The 16,343-nt window shown below is 36.5% G+C and overlaps 1 protein-coding gene across 1 annotated transcript in view; it reads left to right on the forward strand.

Moving 5' to 3' along the window:
- Positions 1 to 15,873, forward strand: part of PTPRK (protein tyrosine phosphatase receptor type K) — a 352,054-nt gene extending 336,181 nt beyond the window's left edge. Inside the window, exons 14-16 of the mRNA XM_050972314.1 lie at positions 3,997 to 4,135; positions 11,084 to 11,244; positions 13,377 to 15,873. Coding sequence (XP_050828271.1) covers positions 3,997 to 4,135; positions 11,084 to 11,244; positions 13,377 to 13,450 — 374 coding nt within the window. The 3' untranslated portion in view covers positions 13,451 to 15,873. The remainder of the gene's footprint in view (positions 1 to 3,996; positions 4,136 to 11,083; positions 11,245 to 13,376) is intronic.
- The last annotated feature ends 470 nt before the right edge of the window (positions 15,874 to 16,343 follow it).

The following is a 16,343-nucleotide window of genomic DNA, read 5'->3' on the forward strand; positions in this document are numbered from 1 at the left end:
GTTATCTTGTGGAGGGTAAAGAAAGTGAGTTCTCTGAGTAAGCAGAAGTTTACTTGCTGCTATAATCCTTGTGCAGTCAGCAGCCAGGAGATATTCAGTTACATGTGTATGTTTAACATGTAGACACAAGGTTTCTCTCTTTTTCTCTCTGGTTATGTATGGGTAAGATGGTTATTCAATACACTTTGAGCTATCAAAGTTAAAACACAAGTAATAGGAAATGCTTTCAAATTCATAAGTTTCATTAAATTATTCGGTGCTACATTCAATGGCTTCCTCAAAATAATCATTGCATGCAATACACATAGATTACAGTGTGGTTTATTTCTATGATTACTTTCATATAGTCCCCAAATGTAGAATTTAGTCTAAAGAATGCATATATTATCAGTTGCTGGAAATATGCATGTAATAATCATGGCTTCATTTTAGTTCAAAGCAATTTTTCTGTTGATATTAGCAAGACAAGTATTGTTTTGCCAGTAGATTTTAACATTTTGGGTATAGCAGGTTCATCCATTGATTGTACTCTTGGTTAGTGTATGACTATTCAATGACATTCTCCTCAACTAATGTAGGACTCTGTGGTGCATTTCTAGTGGGCACCAGCTTTATCTCATAAGTAGCCTTAAAGTTTGTGGAATGAGTTACTGTCCCTTGCTTCAAAATCCTTAATGTAAGGAAACAAGAACAAATGGTCAAGCAGTAGATATCTCCTGGCTTTCCACTGTTGCTCGAAAAACTTGACAGAGAGCTTCATTTTGAAGTTATTGATGATCCAAACCCACTGTTTCCTAGAGTGTATATAATAAAACACCTATTCCTAAGTTAGCCAAATACGTAAACACCCTCGGCAACCTTCCCTTCAGATTTTCTGAGACGTGGATAGTTGTTTTTCTAAAGTAACTTTTGTTCTTCTAAAGTAACTTTTCTGAATGAAACAGCTGTGTCTGTGGCCGTGCAATAGTTTTAAATGTGACTCTGAGAAGCACATGCATTGCAGCTTGCTCTATCAAGTTCTAAGGGTCCTGTATTTCTCTAGGGAAGTGTGAAACAGGTCTGTCGTTCTTTCCCCTTCACTCCCTCATCACTACCACTCCTTTGAAAATATCACTGTCCTGATGTAAGCTCAAAGCCTTGACTGCTGGATGTATTTTTGAGCCTTCAAGTTTTGAAGTGCATCTACAGGTCAATCCCTATCATTCATATTTTGAAATCTCTCAGAGACTCGGCCTTAAATCTCCATCCACACAACTAAATCTCTTGCTCCAGCCTCAGTTATTTTGCAGATTGAATAGTTCTTACTTTTGCTAGGTCAAGGCTGCCCAGCTGCACTCACATTGTACAATTCCAGACACAGCAAATATCCCATTCCTGCACACTTCCTCTTTACCCTTCCCATGTCCTTGCTGTTTCTCAGTACTCCATACAGCAAACGTTTTTTTTTTTCCCCATTGACATATAAAACCATTTATATTTATCTTAGATTTGTCCTTTGACTCTACTGATTGGCCTTTTGTCTCTACTGCTTATCAAATGTTCATTCACATTTGTCACATCCAGCCCAGCTAATACTGGACTCGGACTTGATTCATTTTGGGCATTGAGAATGTTGAATACCTTAATCTTCCAGTTCTGCCTCAAAAGTCATGCCCCTCATTTCCTCTGTTAGACAACATCGTATGTGCATCCAACATTAATTCCAGTTAGTGTGTGCTGTGCATGCACACATCTCCTGCCTGATCCCTACTTTTATCCCTTGACACCTCAACAACACATATAATACAAACAAAAAATATAGTATTCATTCCTCACAGGTTATGTATGCAAGTGTGCATGCAGGCATGTATTTACACACAGAAGGAAACATTTAGTATTTCTTAGCAGATAGAGTTCAAGCTGTAGGTGAGAGAGATGATTCTAATGATGAATTCTTATGATGATGATTAATTTTTACGATTAAAGCACTGCCAGACCTCTCACTGTCTGTCTAGCTCTCATGTGGGTGTCTGGAAGAGAGCACGTTCCTAACTCAGAAGGTTTTTCTGAGGGTAAGTTGTTAGTACAGGTTCAGATACTGCAGAGATGAAGGTTACAGTAATAAGTAATAAAGAGTAATTTTAAACAATAGCATTATCCTTCCCTCAAAAGGTACTGTGGGTTCCTCCACATGGAAAACAAATAGAAACCCAGAAAGTATTAGATACCAATTATCCCTGATAATGACTACACTGGCTTTCTGAATGGAGTCGATTTTCAGGAGAGCAGTAGCCTTGCTCTCATATGATTTCACCTTGGTTTTTGTTCTGCTGCTTTTGGTGATCTGTTGAGAGGCATCCTAGTTTCAGACTAAGGGACACTTTCTGTGTATTGACATAAGTACGATGATACCAACAGCTTGTAACTTATTCCACATGAGGATGCTGTGAGGGGAGAGGTCAAGAGGCATCTGCTGCATGCTGGGTGGAGTGTGAGAGAAGGGCCAGAGGGAGAGCAAGCACATGTACCCATTCATGCCAGTGAGTAGAGGAAAGGCCACAGCCTTAGAGAGCAGGAACTAGAGAGCTGAAAAGCCATTTTCTATTTTACAAGCAAGCATCTCAAGGGATTTTACTCCTTGCTGAAACCTATTTATACTTTTTATATTTTTACCAGGCTGGAAAAGCTCCTGTTCCTGATCCTTTTTACACCAGGCTGTTATGCAAAGAGGTGCAGACTGAATGGTTGTGCACTTTCATGTATATTCTGTTTTTCTCTCTGCTGTAACCTGTAGCCTCAGCCCACTCAGCTGTGTTATGGACTGGCTTCATCCCTCTGTAGAACAGTGGTTTGTGGTGGATCTTTCAGGGCCTATAAACAGAAATAAAATTACTGCTGACTTTAGGCTTGGCTTTGTGAATGACCTTATTTAGAGAATCAAAATTCCCAGTAGAATGCAGATCTCAGACCAGATGCTGTAAGGTGAATTAATGTACAAAGGTGGACTGAAACTGCATGGAGGACAGAAGTACTGCAGTTTAGGGTTCACATTGTGGCTTGGAAAGAAGTGTTTTATTATTTGTGCATAAATGATTTCTTGCTATTCAGTGTTAAATATTCCACATTTAATATCTGAAAAAAATAACAATAAATGAAATAATGGTGGTAAGTTGAAAAATAACATTAAATGAAATAATGGTGGCAAGTTGATAGATTGATTTGTCTTCTGCTTTTTAGTACAGTAACTTATTTCGAAATCCACTTCTGCCTGTGCAGAGGCGTGTATATGTGTATATATATATATATATATATATATATATATATATCTATATATATATATATATATATATACACACTCACACACACACATTTATTCAGCTGTATACATACACATATACTTGCTGTTGCAAGGAGGGCAACAAAGACAGTGTTGGCCTTGAGGGGAAGCTGCATGAGGAGCAGCTGAGGTCACTTGGTCGGTTCAGCCTGGAGAAGGGGAGACTTCATTACAGTTACAATTCCTTGTGCAGTGAAGCAGAGGGGCAGGCACTGATCTCTTCTGTCTAGTGCCCAGTGACAGGATCTGAGGGAATGGCCTGAAGCTGTGTCAGGGGAGGGTTAGGTTGGGTGTTAGTAAGAGGTTCTTCTCCCAGAGGATGGTTGAGCCCTGAAATGGGCTCTCCAGGGAAGAGGTCACAGGACCAAGCCTGACAGAGCTCAAGTGTTAGTACAAAACCCTCAGAGACATGGTGTGACTTTTGGGGAAGGTACCATGCAGGGCCAAGAGTTGGACTAGATGATCCTTGTGGGTCCCCTTCCAACTATGCTTATTCTATTGTTCTGTTTAATTTATGGTGTGTCTACATACATATATGTAGATGTTTAAACACATGATGCCTGTATCTATATTTTTCCTCTTTATTAAGACACACACATGTTTGAAAATTATCACCAAAAATTATTTCCTTGTCTCTAGTGCTTACACATTTAAACAACTTCTTTTTTTTATTAATTTAGCAGCAGCAACAGAGGAACCCGAGGTGATTCCCGATCCTGCTAAACAAACAGATCGAGTGGTGAAAATAGCAGGAATAAGTGCTGGAATTCTGGTATTCATCCTACTTCTCCTTGTTGTCATATTGATCGTGAAAAAAAGGTAAGAAAATGATCTGATTGATCTTTTGATTGATCTTTTTTTCCCCCTCACTATCAAACAATTTAAAGAGGATATTTTTTACAGGTCATTAGAAAAAAAAAAAAAAGTTTTGGGACTGGTAGGTCCTTTTGGTCAATTTTTGGATTAGCTCCTTGTGTTTTCTTTTGGTTTTGCTGTGGTTCTTAGGATGTCTTTAAAGATAGGATTTCTTTATATTTAGGATTCCGATAACTATACATTTTCTCATATTTATTTCCAAGGATTTTTAAGTTGGAGATAGAAGAATGTACAGATTGTTAAAGTGGGTGGAATTGAAATTCATGGTGCCTTTTTATTTTTTAAAGCAAAGAAAAAATAATAACTTATTGCACTTTTCATGTTTTAACCACTTAATGAATATTATTTTCTCTATGTGGCTCTAATGAGTAATTTGTATATGTATGTTACCCAACTTGCAAAATAATGTGATTTTATACCTCTATTTATGCTCTTGTAAACCTGGAGTTTTTTCTTAAAAGTCATAGTGCATCACTGTAAAATTATCTAGTGAGTCCTTAGTGCATGAAATTGTTTAAAAGTGTATTAATTTGAGTGAATTTAAATTTTTTTCAGTGCTTTCTTAGACAGTAAGCAATATCGCCATCTTCTGGCATTGTTCAATGCTATCCCTGCATCCCAATCCTCCTACCTGTAGCAACTTGTGCTATCCTATTGCTTGGTCAGTGTTTCAAAGCCTAGCCTTCCCAGCAGTTGCAACTCCTTTAACCTGGCATAGAAGTCCATACTGTGCCCCTATAATTCTGTAGTTATAGTATAGAAATTAATTCCTCTCTCTCTGTGCACCCTCTCCCTGGTGGTTCCCCTTCACGTGGCACAAGCTGATTTCTCTTGGATAGAACGAGCCCTTTGCCTTCCCATGGTGTGTGTTGCGTTCCCTTGCCTTTTGCAGAAGTTATAATAAAAAGTATTTTTGTGATTGTTGCATATATTCCTCTGAAATGCAGCTTGCTATTATTTTCATTGATTAAGATCATTCTATATGTTATCATTGCTGGTTTGCATTAGATTTTTTTAATTTATTGCCTTTTTACAATTATCCCTGGAGATATATAACTTGGAGAAGAAACGTCTGCATTAGAAACATTAGGTATGCTTATAGTGTTCTGTGTTAGTTAGCTACATATGTGATTTTTCCCAAAAGTGCTTTTACTTTTCTCTGTTGTTTACCTCTGTGGCTGAGAATTTACACATATGCAAAAGGTCCAACCCATCATGTACAAAAAAGACATACAGTCAGCCAGTTTTCTTTATTTACACGACTTTTTAAAAACAAAAGTGAAATTGTTTTTCAGCTTTTAGGAGGAAATCTCTATATTGTAGCTTTGTAGCATGGTATGTGCTGGGAAGTTTCATCTTAGTCAGTGTTCAGTGGTCCCCTTACGTTTAATAGAAAATTCTCTGTGTTTTCACATGTGTTTGTGTGTGAGAGAGAGAGAGGCGGTCTAACACTACAATGTCAGTCACTTCCAGATGTGATTGACTAGTTTTGCAAATAACAAACAAACAAACAAACAAATCCATGTGTACATTTTTGCTATAGTTTTTGGCTCTTCCATTCTGAGTCCTTTCAGGCTCAAATTTTCGTTATTGAATTGTTTGACCAAAGCGGGTTAATTATATCTGTGAAGTGATATTTTTAAATTTCCCTTTTCCCCCCTTTTCCTCCTCAGAACCTGTGAAGGCAGTATCCTTTTAGAAATTATCGTCATTCTATAGCACATAATATTTCTAAACTCTTGTACTATTTTATATTCTAAGTAGGTGAGAAATTAACCTGCTTAATGAATCTTTAATGTTTGGCAATTTCCCATCATGATAGTTTCATTGGTTGTCTGTTGCATATGTTGTAGGTGTGCCATTCTTCTCCTCCTCTGCCTTTAGTGAAAACAAGCACTTTTTTATACCAGCTTTAGTCAAGGTCTCTTACAAAAAACATAGAAAAACTGTGTTCCTGAGTTAAATCCGTCCATCTAGTGAATCAATCAGGGCAGTTCATATAATAAAGGCAGAAACAGCTGTAAAAACTCTGACACATTTGCACATACAAAAACACACTTCACTTAGATGTGGTGGGACTGAGAACCGATCCGTCTGAATCATCCCCTGTAGTGTACCTATTCAGTGATCCATTATGTAGTATCCCTTTTGGTACCCGAATTGACCACAGCTTATTAGATGGAAAAGTCAATAAAACAATGGTTTCTGCATTTTTATTAGTTTATTAAGTCGTATGCACAGTCACCAGTATCTCAAATCACTGATTAAACGCAGCATTACATTTTATTGAAAAATGGAGTACTAAGCAGTTTTGTTTATGAGCTTGAGATGTTTTAGGCTTTGCCTGATCATTTTGTACAAATTGGTTTGAAGTTTTCCTGAATGAAGCTCTTAACAGCTTTTAAAGACTTCTACTGGAGTAATCAAACCAGCTAAGAAAAGGGATACTGCATCTTTAACAAGCAATGCCATTTTTATTTTCGAAATCATTGTTGGACTATTTCCAAATGTCCTTCATTTCCTTCCATTTGTTTACCTTCCATGTTTTTAATGCTTAGCATGACTACATCAGCATTTCCAATTGTAAGATTTTCAAATAGAAAGCATATGTTTGCATTCAGGAAATGTGTGGTGGATATGCCAGTACACACATATCTGCTGGAAATGTGCAGTTTTCTTTAAAATGTGTGTACTCATATAGCTGCACATAGTACGCATACAAACATATACATATACAACTGTGTACTCATAAATATATTAAAGTGAATGAGAAGAAATTGTTTTCTGATTAGATGTATTTATTAATGGAACCTTATTTTTTGTGACTGAAAAGTAAAAAGCATATCTGCTGCACAAGATTTGTACACAGCTGTTCATTTGTCATGACATCTAGGCAGTAATCATTATATTATGCTGAACTGCATGTTGAAATTACACAATCCATTTAATTTTCAAAATTTTTGGCAATAAGTGAAATCTCAGCATGTAATTTTCTCAAGTGATCTTTCTAAAAAACAAATCATTTTTATACGCTAGGAGTTTTTTTTTAATTTTGGTTTTGTTTTGTTTTGTTTTTAATTGCATGGCAAAGTAAGGCTAGTTTGTGCATGAGCAAGTTGAAATGCTAACCAAAGAAACATGAATTTTTCAACTTTTTTTTAAACGCACATTTCTCTGCTTTATGGGATGTGACAGAGTCACGCTTTTCATTCACCATTGCTTCTCTTTTTCCACTGTCTGTGATTTGCTTGCCAGGAGGAGCTACTATTCTTACTCCTACTATCTGTAAGTAGAATACGGGTGACTTACTATTTTACGTGTTTTAAAGATGCAGTATCCCTTTTTAAAAAAGAAAAACAGTCTCTATAATTTTTCCAAAGTTTTATTGATAGTTACCTGTCCTTGTTCTCAGGCTTGAAAAATTGCTTGTATCATTGCTTCTGTTATTCTTACCCTGTTGTTTCTTTTTTTAAAGGGATATTGTATTTCTAACTGTATATTGAGACTTAGCTTTTTGCTACAGTTTTTTTTTTCATAACTATCATTTTAGTTTATTATGATCATAATTTAATTTGCATTATGATTCACAGCAACACATCACACTAAGGAAAAAAGATCTTTTCCCATTTCCTAGTTAGTCAACTGTGCCAGTAAATCACAAACTGTGTGTTAGAGTATCAGTTCAGGAGTGATCTTGTGTACCAATTTCCTATGCAGGTTGTAGGCAGATGCCAAACTTTCATAAATAGTTTATGGTCTGCCTCTTCTGAGTATGAAGTGCTTTGCAGACACATCCTAAAGTTTGATCTTTTTATAGCATTGGTTTGTATAAAAGTTTTGCTTCAGTGAAGCAAAACTGGCTTTTTTGACACTTGCTGACCAAATGAGTTTTTGTGAGGACTGTTGACAAATTTGTCTATGATTGAGCAAGCAGTTACACACATCCTTCATTTTAAATAAATCCATAAAGTGCTTGACTTCAGAGGAGTTCTGAGTTTGAGTGCTTAGATGAACTGTTGCTGTCTGATAATGATACTCTTCCACATTTTTAAGCAGAATTTGTTTACTTCTTTAAACAAACTTAATTTTTTTAAAGGCTGGTTTAGCTAATTGCCATTCTCTGATTTATTGTGACTATTTATAATTTCCTTGTTAAATAGCAATCGCTTCTACTCAAGATAATTAACCATCCTGTTTCATCCAATGATGGAGCACCTTTCCCCTCCAACCACTGTAACACCCACCTGAGCAGATTCATCCAACTGAATCCTGTAGCAGATAATGAGAATCATTTTCGCTTTCTGTCAGCCTTGAGTTCTTTAACCTAATGATTCGCTTAACTATCACAAAGCATAGATTGCATGTGCCTATAGCTGAGTGAGGGAAGGAAAAAAAAGGAAAGGAAAGGAAAAAGAAGTTGTCAAACCCCAAGGGAGCCTGGAGCTGTTGAACAATAAAGCTGTCCTCCCATTTCCCAGCAGCTTCAGGTTGCAGTGCTACAACACAATAGGCCTTTTTAGGCGTTGAAGTAGAGCATAAGAATTAGAAAGTAGCTACTGTAATAAGGTAATAACGTGAAAGCCTTAATAGCTGTTGATTTATTTAGCATGGCTAGCAGGTTTTGTTACGAAGTGATGCTTCAAAGAAAAGCTTAATATCATCGAGAGATGAGATGTAATAGTCTTTTTGTTCCGTTTCTGAGGTGACGTTAGAAAAGGTGATCTTCAGTGTATAGAGACTGTTTGAAAGGCTTTGAAACTTAAAAAACCTCTTTGAACTAGAAATGCTAGTTTTGTGAAGCCTTTGATAGTATTGGGAACCAGTTATAAAGCTCAAGCAGTTTCACTCTTGGAAGTTCTTATGGTCTTCATTTGTTCAACCAGAGCATCATTTGAAGCGGCTTCTCTTAAGTTGAAAGGAATGTGTGGAGTAATTGTATAAAATAAAGCATTGTAAGGGGGACATCCAACAGATTTTTTTATTTTTTGTGTAACAACTGATACAGAACCCCATCAAACAATAGTTTGATGTAAAAAAACGGTAGGTTTAGGGATTTTTGTAGTAAGAATATTACTGAGTAGTAGTTTTCCAACTATTCCGTCTGCAGATGGAGCAAAAGAGGGAGGGAATCTGACAAAATAAGGCCATGAGTCTGGCTGGTGGAAGAATCTCCTATTCACAGGAGGGCTTTGTCCACCCATATTCTACACCGTGGTACCTCATCATGAACCAAGACTGCTAACTTCAGAAACAGCCCTGTAACATTTTCTTAATTATGCATGAAGTACTTCTTGCCCTACAGAACGGTGTAGGTCCTTTCTGGTGAACTTTCCCAGGATTCAACAAGTAAATGGATGGATAATTTACTCTAATATTCTTCACAGAATCCCAGAATATTTTGTATTGGGAGGAGCCCTAAAGATCATCTAGCTCCAAACCCTTGGTGTGGGCAGGGACACCTTTCACCAGATCAGATTTCTCAGAGCCCTATCCCACCTGGCCTTGAACACATCCAGAGAGAGGAGGTCCACAGCCTCTCTGGGCAACTGCTGTCAATGTCCCACCACCTTGATAGTAAAGAATTTCTTCCTAATACCTAATATTATAGTATGTAATAAGTATCTAATATTATCCTTGTCTGCTCTTAGAATGTGCATGAAGTATTTAGAGTTGGCCATCCTTTTAGTAAAGAGAAATGTAAGACAAACACTGTCTAAACAATTACCAGAGCATTTTATGGTATTTTATGCAGAAAAAGCTTATGAAGATGAGCTGTGTTTTAAACATACATTTTCAATATCTCAGTATATTCAGTGATGATTGTGTCTCTCCCATGTGGTATCAGATTTATTCAGCTAAGCAGGTTGGCTATCTAATGTATTATAGTCATGGCTTCAGCTGAAAATAGGGAGATTTCAGAACAGTTTGATGCATGTTACAGGTTTCTGCAGAACCAAGGTTCACCTCATGCTGCTCTGCATACTTCCTACTACTTGAGATATGTGCTTGAAGTTATAAAATAAAATATATTATCAGCTTCCATCTGACTCCTGGAGACAATGAAAATCACTTCCACTTCTTTCTCAAAAGTGGACAATTGAGCAATATTTCTGAAGCTTGCATTTTAAGGGCACTGGCTGTTAATTTGAGAGGCTTAGTTTTACAGATTAGGTTGGTCTTTAACTGTGATGCAGTCAGAGTGTAAGACTGTTAATATCAAATTGTGGTGTTCCCCAACTGCATGAAAAGGTAGAATGATAAGGGTGGTTTTGTTTTTCAAAGAACCAAAGTTAAGTACCAGGGCCATAATGTCATATCCTCTCGTATCTTGAATATTGAATGGGCAATAGAACCTTTTACATAAAATGTAATATAAATATTTAATATAAATATGTATTGAATTATTATGCTTCTTTTGTTACTTCATAGGTTTTTTGACTAACAAAGTAATATAGAAGGTTACATAATTTTTTTTCCCAACAACGCAAGCAAGGGGAATGAATTATCCATTTACAAAATCAAAATAGATATTTAAATGGAGATGGTTGATAAAACTGCATGCACAGATGCTTCTTATTTGTCATTTCAGTTAAAATGTAATTATATTCTCTAATTTGTGTATATTAGTATAATTACTCCACAGGAAAAAAAAATATTGCCAGAGTACAGAAGTAAGCACTTCCATTACAGCATTTGTGTGTGTACAGAAAACTCAAGACCATGACTGTTTCATAGCAGGGTGCACAGTTTTATCACACTCTGAAAAAATTGCTCACAGGGAAATAAGTCAAACTTATCAGTCACTCAGGATTATGGAGAATGATTACTGTAGACACCAACATTCATCCAATATTAACGTGGTTTACTTGTTTGTTTTTTTTGGCTGGGCAGCAAACTTGCAAAGAAGCGCAAGGACGCCATGGGAACCACCCGTCAGGAGATGACCCACATGGTGAATGCCATGGACAGGAGTTATGCCGACCAGAGCACTCTGCATGCAGAGGATCCCCTGTCAATCACGTTTATGGACTCGCATAACTTCAGCCCCAGATGTGAGTAGACAGTGATAGATACTCCAGAGTGTAGGTAAATACAGAAACACAGAAAACAGTTCTGCTTTTTAAAGAAAAGTGTTTTACGCTCCAGGCTTTCCAGGAATGATGATAAAGCAAAAGGTTGAGTAGGGATGTTTGTATGTTGTCCTTATTGGAATGTGGCAAATTATTGAATTAAATATTTGCATGTGCTTTCACTCTGCAATGATATTTGTCTTAGGGAAAGTATCATACTTCCAGAATACCTCAGTTAAAACTTGAAATTCAGTTTTCCCTTGTGAGTCTATTTAAGGCCAGCATGTTAAATATTACTGCACAACACCATGTCTGTAATGAATAATAATATGAGGTCCAAATTAATTTCTATTTTTTGGCAGTAAGGACATTTCAACAGAAGGAAACATTGACAATTTTTATTGCTGTTTGTGGAGTTTAGGACAAGCTTGTTAATATATCTGCAAATGTTTTCTATATTTGTATTAGTTTTTTGTAGACATGCCAACTGTCTGGTTTGGAAAAAGTTTGGGTTTCTAACTGTTAAGGGTTATAGCTGCCAGTGTTTAGCACTCATGCCTCCCAACATCTTCACTACACCTTGCCAAAAGCAAGATACTCCACTTGCAGACTGAACATTTCAAGACTAGTGTATAGATTACAAAGGCATACAACTTTGCCGTGGAGCTGGTAGAAACCTGAGCTTCTCACAGCTCCATGGACTTGTGGCTTGGCTTTAAACAGATCTGAGCAGGCTGAGCCACTTCTGAATTGCCACCTTTTGAGAATGACACTCCATGTCTCTTCTCATCTCCCATACTGCTTACCATGCTTGAGCAAAATGCATCCATTAAGGCTCTTAAGCTCTTTCCTGGTTGTTGTAAGGGAAATGGGTTCTGGAGGAGTGTTTATTGATTGGTTTGTTGAAGCTTGCCAAACTGCCAAGTGCTAACATTTTAAGTGTCTCAAAAGCAATTATAAATGGGAGCATCAGCCTTGTGGTTTTTCTACAGTTTTGGCTGGAAAAGTTTGAAAAGTCTCCAAAATTTGATGCCTTATTGGCATTGAAATTTGTGGAGGCAGGATTGCAGAGACAGTTTGATATGGGCTGTAATGGTGGATCCCAGGCTAAGAATTTATCAGGAATTTACATGGCTGTTAGTGAGCTGGGGCTGCCAGGCACTCAGGCAGCCTTTCAGATGGACTGATGTGATGCCAAGAGCCCATGAGCTCCTGTCACCACAGCTGTCCTGGTTGATTGGCAACGAAATTGGACATCACCGGTTTCTAGCATCCTAGGAATGTGATTTTTTTGTGTATTGGACGATTTGTTTCTTCTGACCATTGTCTGTGCTGAGACAAGTCTTCCAAGATTTCAGGGTTTCCTGCTATGTGACAAACTTTCAGGCAGATTGTTTGAGAACTGCAGCTTAATTCTGTAACAGACACTTTTACACTTTTACTTTTTATAGTTTTTTGTTCCAGACTGGAACAAAACAAATCCTGGATTCTGCCATTTCTGTGCAAAACAGTGCATTTATCTCTGCATGGTTCTAGTTGTGATAAAAAAAGATAAAATTCTATTAATTTTATTCCGACATCTGTATCTGTGTATCTGTGATTTTCCTATACTCATTATGAGCAATCTCTTTGGTACTGAGCATTAAAAAAGCTATTAACAGTAAAAATGTATATAATTTTTTTTAATTGCCTGGAAAATTTTATAGAAATACAATTTTATTTTGAGATTATAGCTATTCAAGTATTACATGAGGGGATGGTTTTAAGAGGAAAGAAGTGAGTTCTATGAAAGTGAACCTTTATTGTGAAGTGAAAAAAACAATAGTGAAGGAGGAACCCTTTCAAAAACTAAATTGCATGTAATGTCTTTATTTCATTTCAGTAAGGATCTCTTGGCTCTTATCATTACATTTCTAAAGTCTGAAATCACTGCCTTTCATACCTCTTTTATGCAGGATGCTTTCTGGAACTGTATTCATTCTGGTTTTCTCTTGTAACAAAATTAATGGAGTTTAGTTATCACTGGGTCATACTCTGAAGTATATTGTTTTTGTTCTTAAAAATACACAAATTAAGGGTAATGTGTTTCTTTCATGGGCTTTGTTTTCCTACAGTGCCCAATGATCCACTTGTGCCGACAGCTGTGTTAGGTGAGGACCCTAGTCCTTCATTATCCATCCCTGCATGAGTTCTGTCTCCTTGCATGGTTGAACGTTGAAACAGCTTGTTTTATTTAAAACTATGCTGTTGCCAGAAAATAATTTTACACTCAGTTCATCAACTCAGAATTAGACTGACAACAATTTTAGAATAAAAATTATTTTACTCCCTCATTAAGAAGTTATTCCTAGTCACTGCTAATTGAAGAGTACGTGAGGAAATATGTAAATGGAAAACACTAAAATTTTTCTCCCCAGAGCTTTGAAACTGAATTCCAGTAAACTGACATGTGAAACTAGAGCTCTATTAAGAGATCTTTAAAAACAAAATTCAGGTCCACATTAACATTTTTTGACTCCCAAAGTTCAGTTTTCTAAGTAACAAGAATGAAAAGAAAAACAGAAAAGAGAAAAACTTTCAGAATATCTAAGAGAAAACAACAACTTTCTTTGCATGTTCTGAACAGGTACTTCTCTATGCCTATATTAATTACATAATTGAATTGGCATTAAGTAGTACATTTTTCAGCTTTTTACTTTCTTTCAAAAGAAGAACACACATTGAAATGGACAGGCTGAATATGTCTATGCTGCATCTAACATGGAATGCAGGTATTAGAGAGGTTTTTATTTTTTTAAATAAAAGATAAATAGTATAGTATAGTAGTATAGTAAGTATATAGTATAGTAGTATAGAAAGTATAATTTGTACCCAAGTTCTTGGTTGGATAAACTCAATGTGCAGTATTGAGTTTCAGTCAGGTGCTGCAGTTATTTTAGGATAAAAGACAAAAATCAGAAAGTAGATGTGAATATAGACATGTTGAAAATTCAATTCCTAGAGGTAAATCTTAAAGGGACCTGGGGGCAATGAAGTTCCTTCTCTGTTTGGAGGAGGGATAATACACATATAATACAGATTCTTTCTGGAAATTGTCTCATGTTTTAAAAATTTGTAGCAAACAGAATTTTGCTCTTGCAGTGAAATGTTCCAGTGCCTCAGTCCTCCTTAATAAGAATAAATTCTGATTCATATTAGTAATATTCGGGACACAAAGGTTAATTTTCTGAATATTAATTACTACTAACTGGGCATTACTACTAAGTAATATTCAAACTCAATCCCTAGTTTTTCCTAGTTAGGCTAATCTAGACTAAATTTTCATTGCTGTGGATTGAGCCATTTTCTTTTGAGAGACTCATAGAAAATATGGAAATGTGGCACATTTCTGTCCTTTTAAAACTGACTTTTTCACATTGAAAGGCTCATGTCCTCAATTATTTCTCTTTTAGTTGAGTTTAACCCAGTTCTTTCACTCATCATCTTGTAGGTGACGTTTTCTAAATTTGTTGTCATTATTTTCCTCTGAATGTTTTCCAGCTTTCCAACTCATAGGCTGGATTTTAAATTGCAGTGCCCCAAATCAGGTAGCATTCTTGGAAGAAGTCTTAATGCTGAGCTGAGTGGAATAGGTACCCCCATGCCCCACTTTTACTGTTTCTGTTAACTGAACTGTATTTTCTCCTTTTTATTGTGTTCATGTTGCATTGAGTTACCTGTTAAATTCACAGTTATAATTTTCCAGTCCATTACTCCATTTTGTAGTTATATATTTGATTTCTCTTTCCGATACACACTACTGTTGCATTCACCATTCAGTTCACCTTGTTGATTTTCACATTGTCTCCCAAATAATCAAGATAACCTTGTAAATCTGATCCTGTGCTTGTGAAGTGCTCATGGTACCTGCAGTGCCATACTGCCATGGTATTTTCTGCTGTGGCAGAGACAGTCACAGACAGCTGTGAATACTGAGGGCAAGGAACTAACTGAAGAACAGCTTAATAACTCCTGTCTGCTTTTTCATCTACTGGTAATGATATTCTGGGCATGATAATTTCCTCAAATGAGCAAACCATTGATAGTTGGAAGAGGTGCTAGTTTTCATAGAGTGGACTGAAATAGTGGAGAGAAATGTACAAGTTTTTGGGTACACCATGTAGTAAAAGCTGGGTATCTGTAAACTTGATCCTTTGGAGCTGCATCGTTTGGTCTACTCCATTTTAATAGAGCCTTTGCTCAGCCCAGCATGACAAAACAGTTTTCTTCTGCCTTATTTAGAGAAGAGGAATATTTTATGGGTTCTAAATCATAGAAAATTGGGTTTTTTATATGAAACTCTTATTACTTTGTAGCTCTACTAGTTTTCTTTTTCTTCATGTATAAGTTATTAATGCTGCTCTCCATTCTGTGTACATTAGCACTGAGTTGGTATGACAATTTTGCTTTTCCCAAGTCCCTATTATTACACTGATAGTATAATAATGTGGCTCTTACATTTTTAAAATGGATTTCATTGTTACTTTTGTGAAGATTTAGCAACTTTGAATGTCACTTTCTTTTAGCCATTTTCTAATATAGTCCTGAAATAAATTTCTCATGTTCTGTTCACTCATTGTTTTTTGCTGCTTCAATGGGTTAAAGTGCCTATTACTGGTAAGTATTCTATGAGCAATGGGGAGAACTACAAATCCTGAGGTGGTTTGAAATGTGTGTGATTTGGTATGTGTAACACTACAATAAAAAGCGACTGCTGCATGTCACTCACCTTGTTAGGCAGATTAGCGAGGCATAAATTAGGTACTGAAATTAGTAACTCAGGCAACAGTTCAAAGAGTCGGGTTTCTCAGGAGATTTAATCCCAGAAGACATTAATAGTGTTTACGTTTTGGTGTAATTGTACAAAATCCAACCCTTGGGGAGTCCATTTTTTTCCTGGAGTGTTTTGCCTCCTAATCTAGATCCTTTGCAAGGAAAGTGGTAAACTGATTTCAAAAAAGTTTAGGAGGGGTTAACTACCCACTTCTCATTTCAGTAGCTACTTAGATTAGAATTTTTCTTCCTCTGTAAATTCATTTGAT

This window comes from Serinus canaria, chromosome 3, assembly GCF_022539315.1.
Source record: "Serinus canaria isolate serCan28SL12 chromosome 3, serCan2020, whole genome shotgun sequence".
NCBI classification, from domain to species: domain Eukaryota; kingdom Metazoa; phylum Chordata; class Aves; order Passeriformes; family Fringillidae; genus Serinus; species Serinus canaria.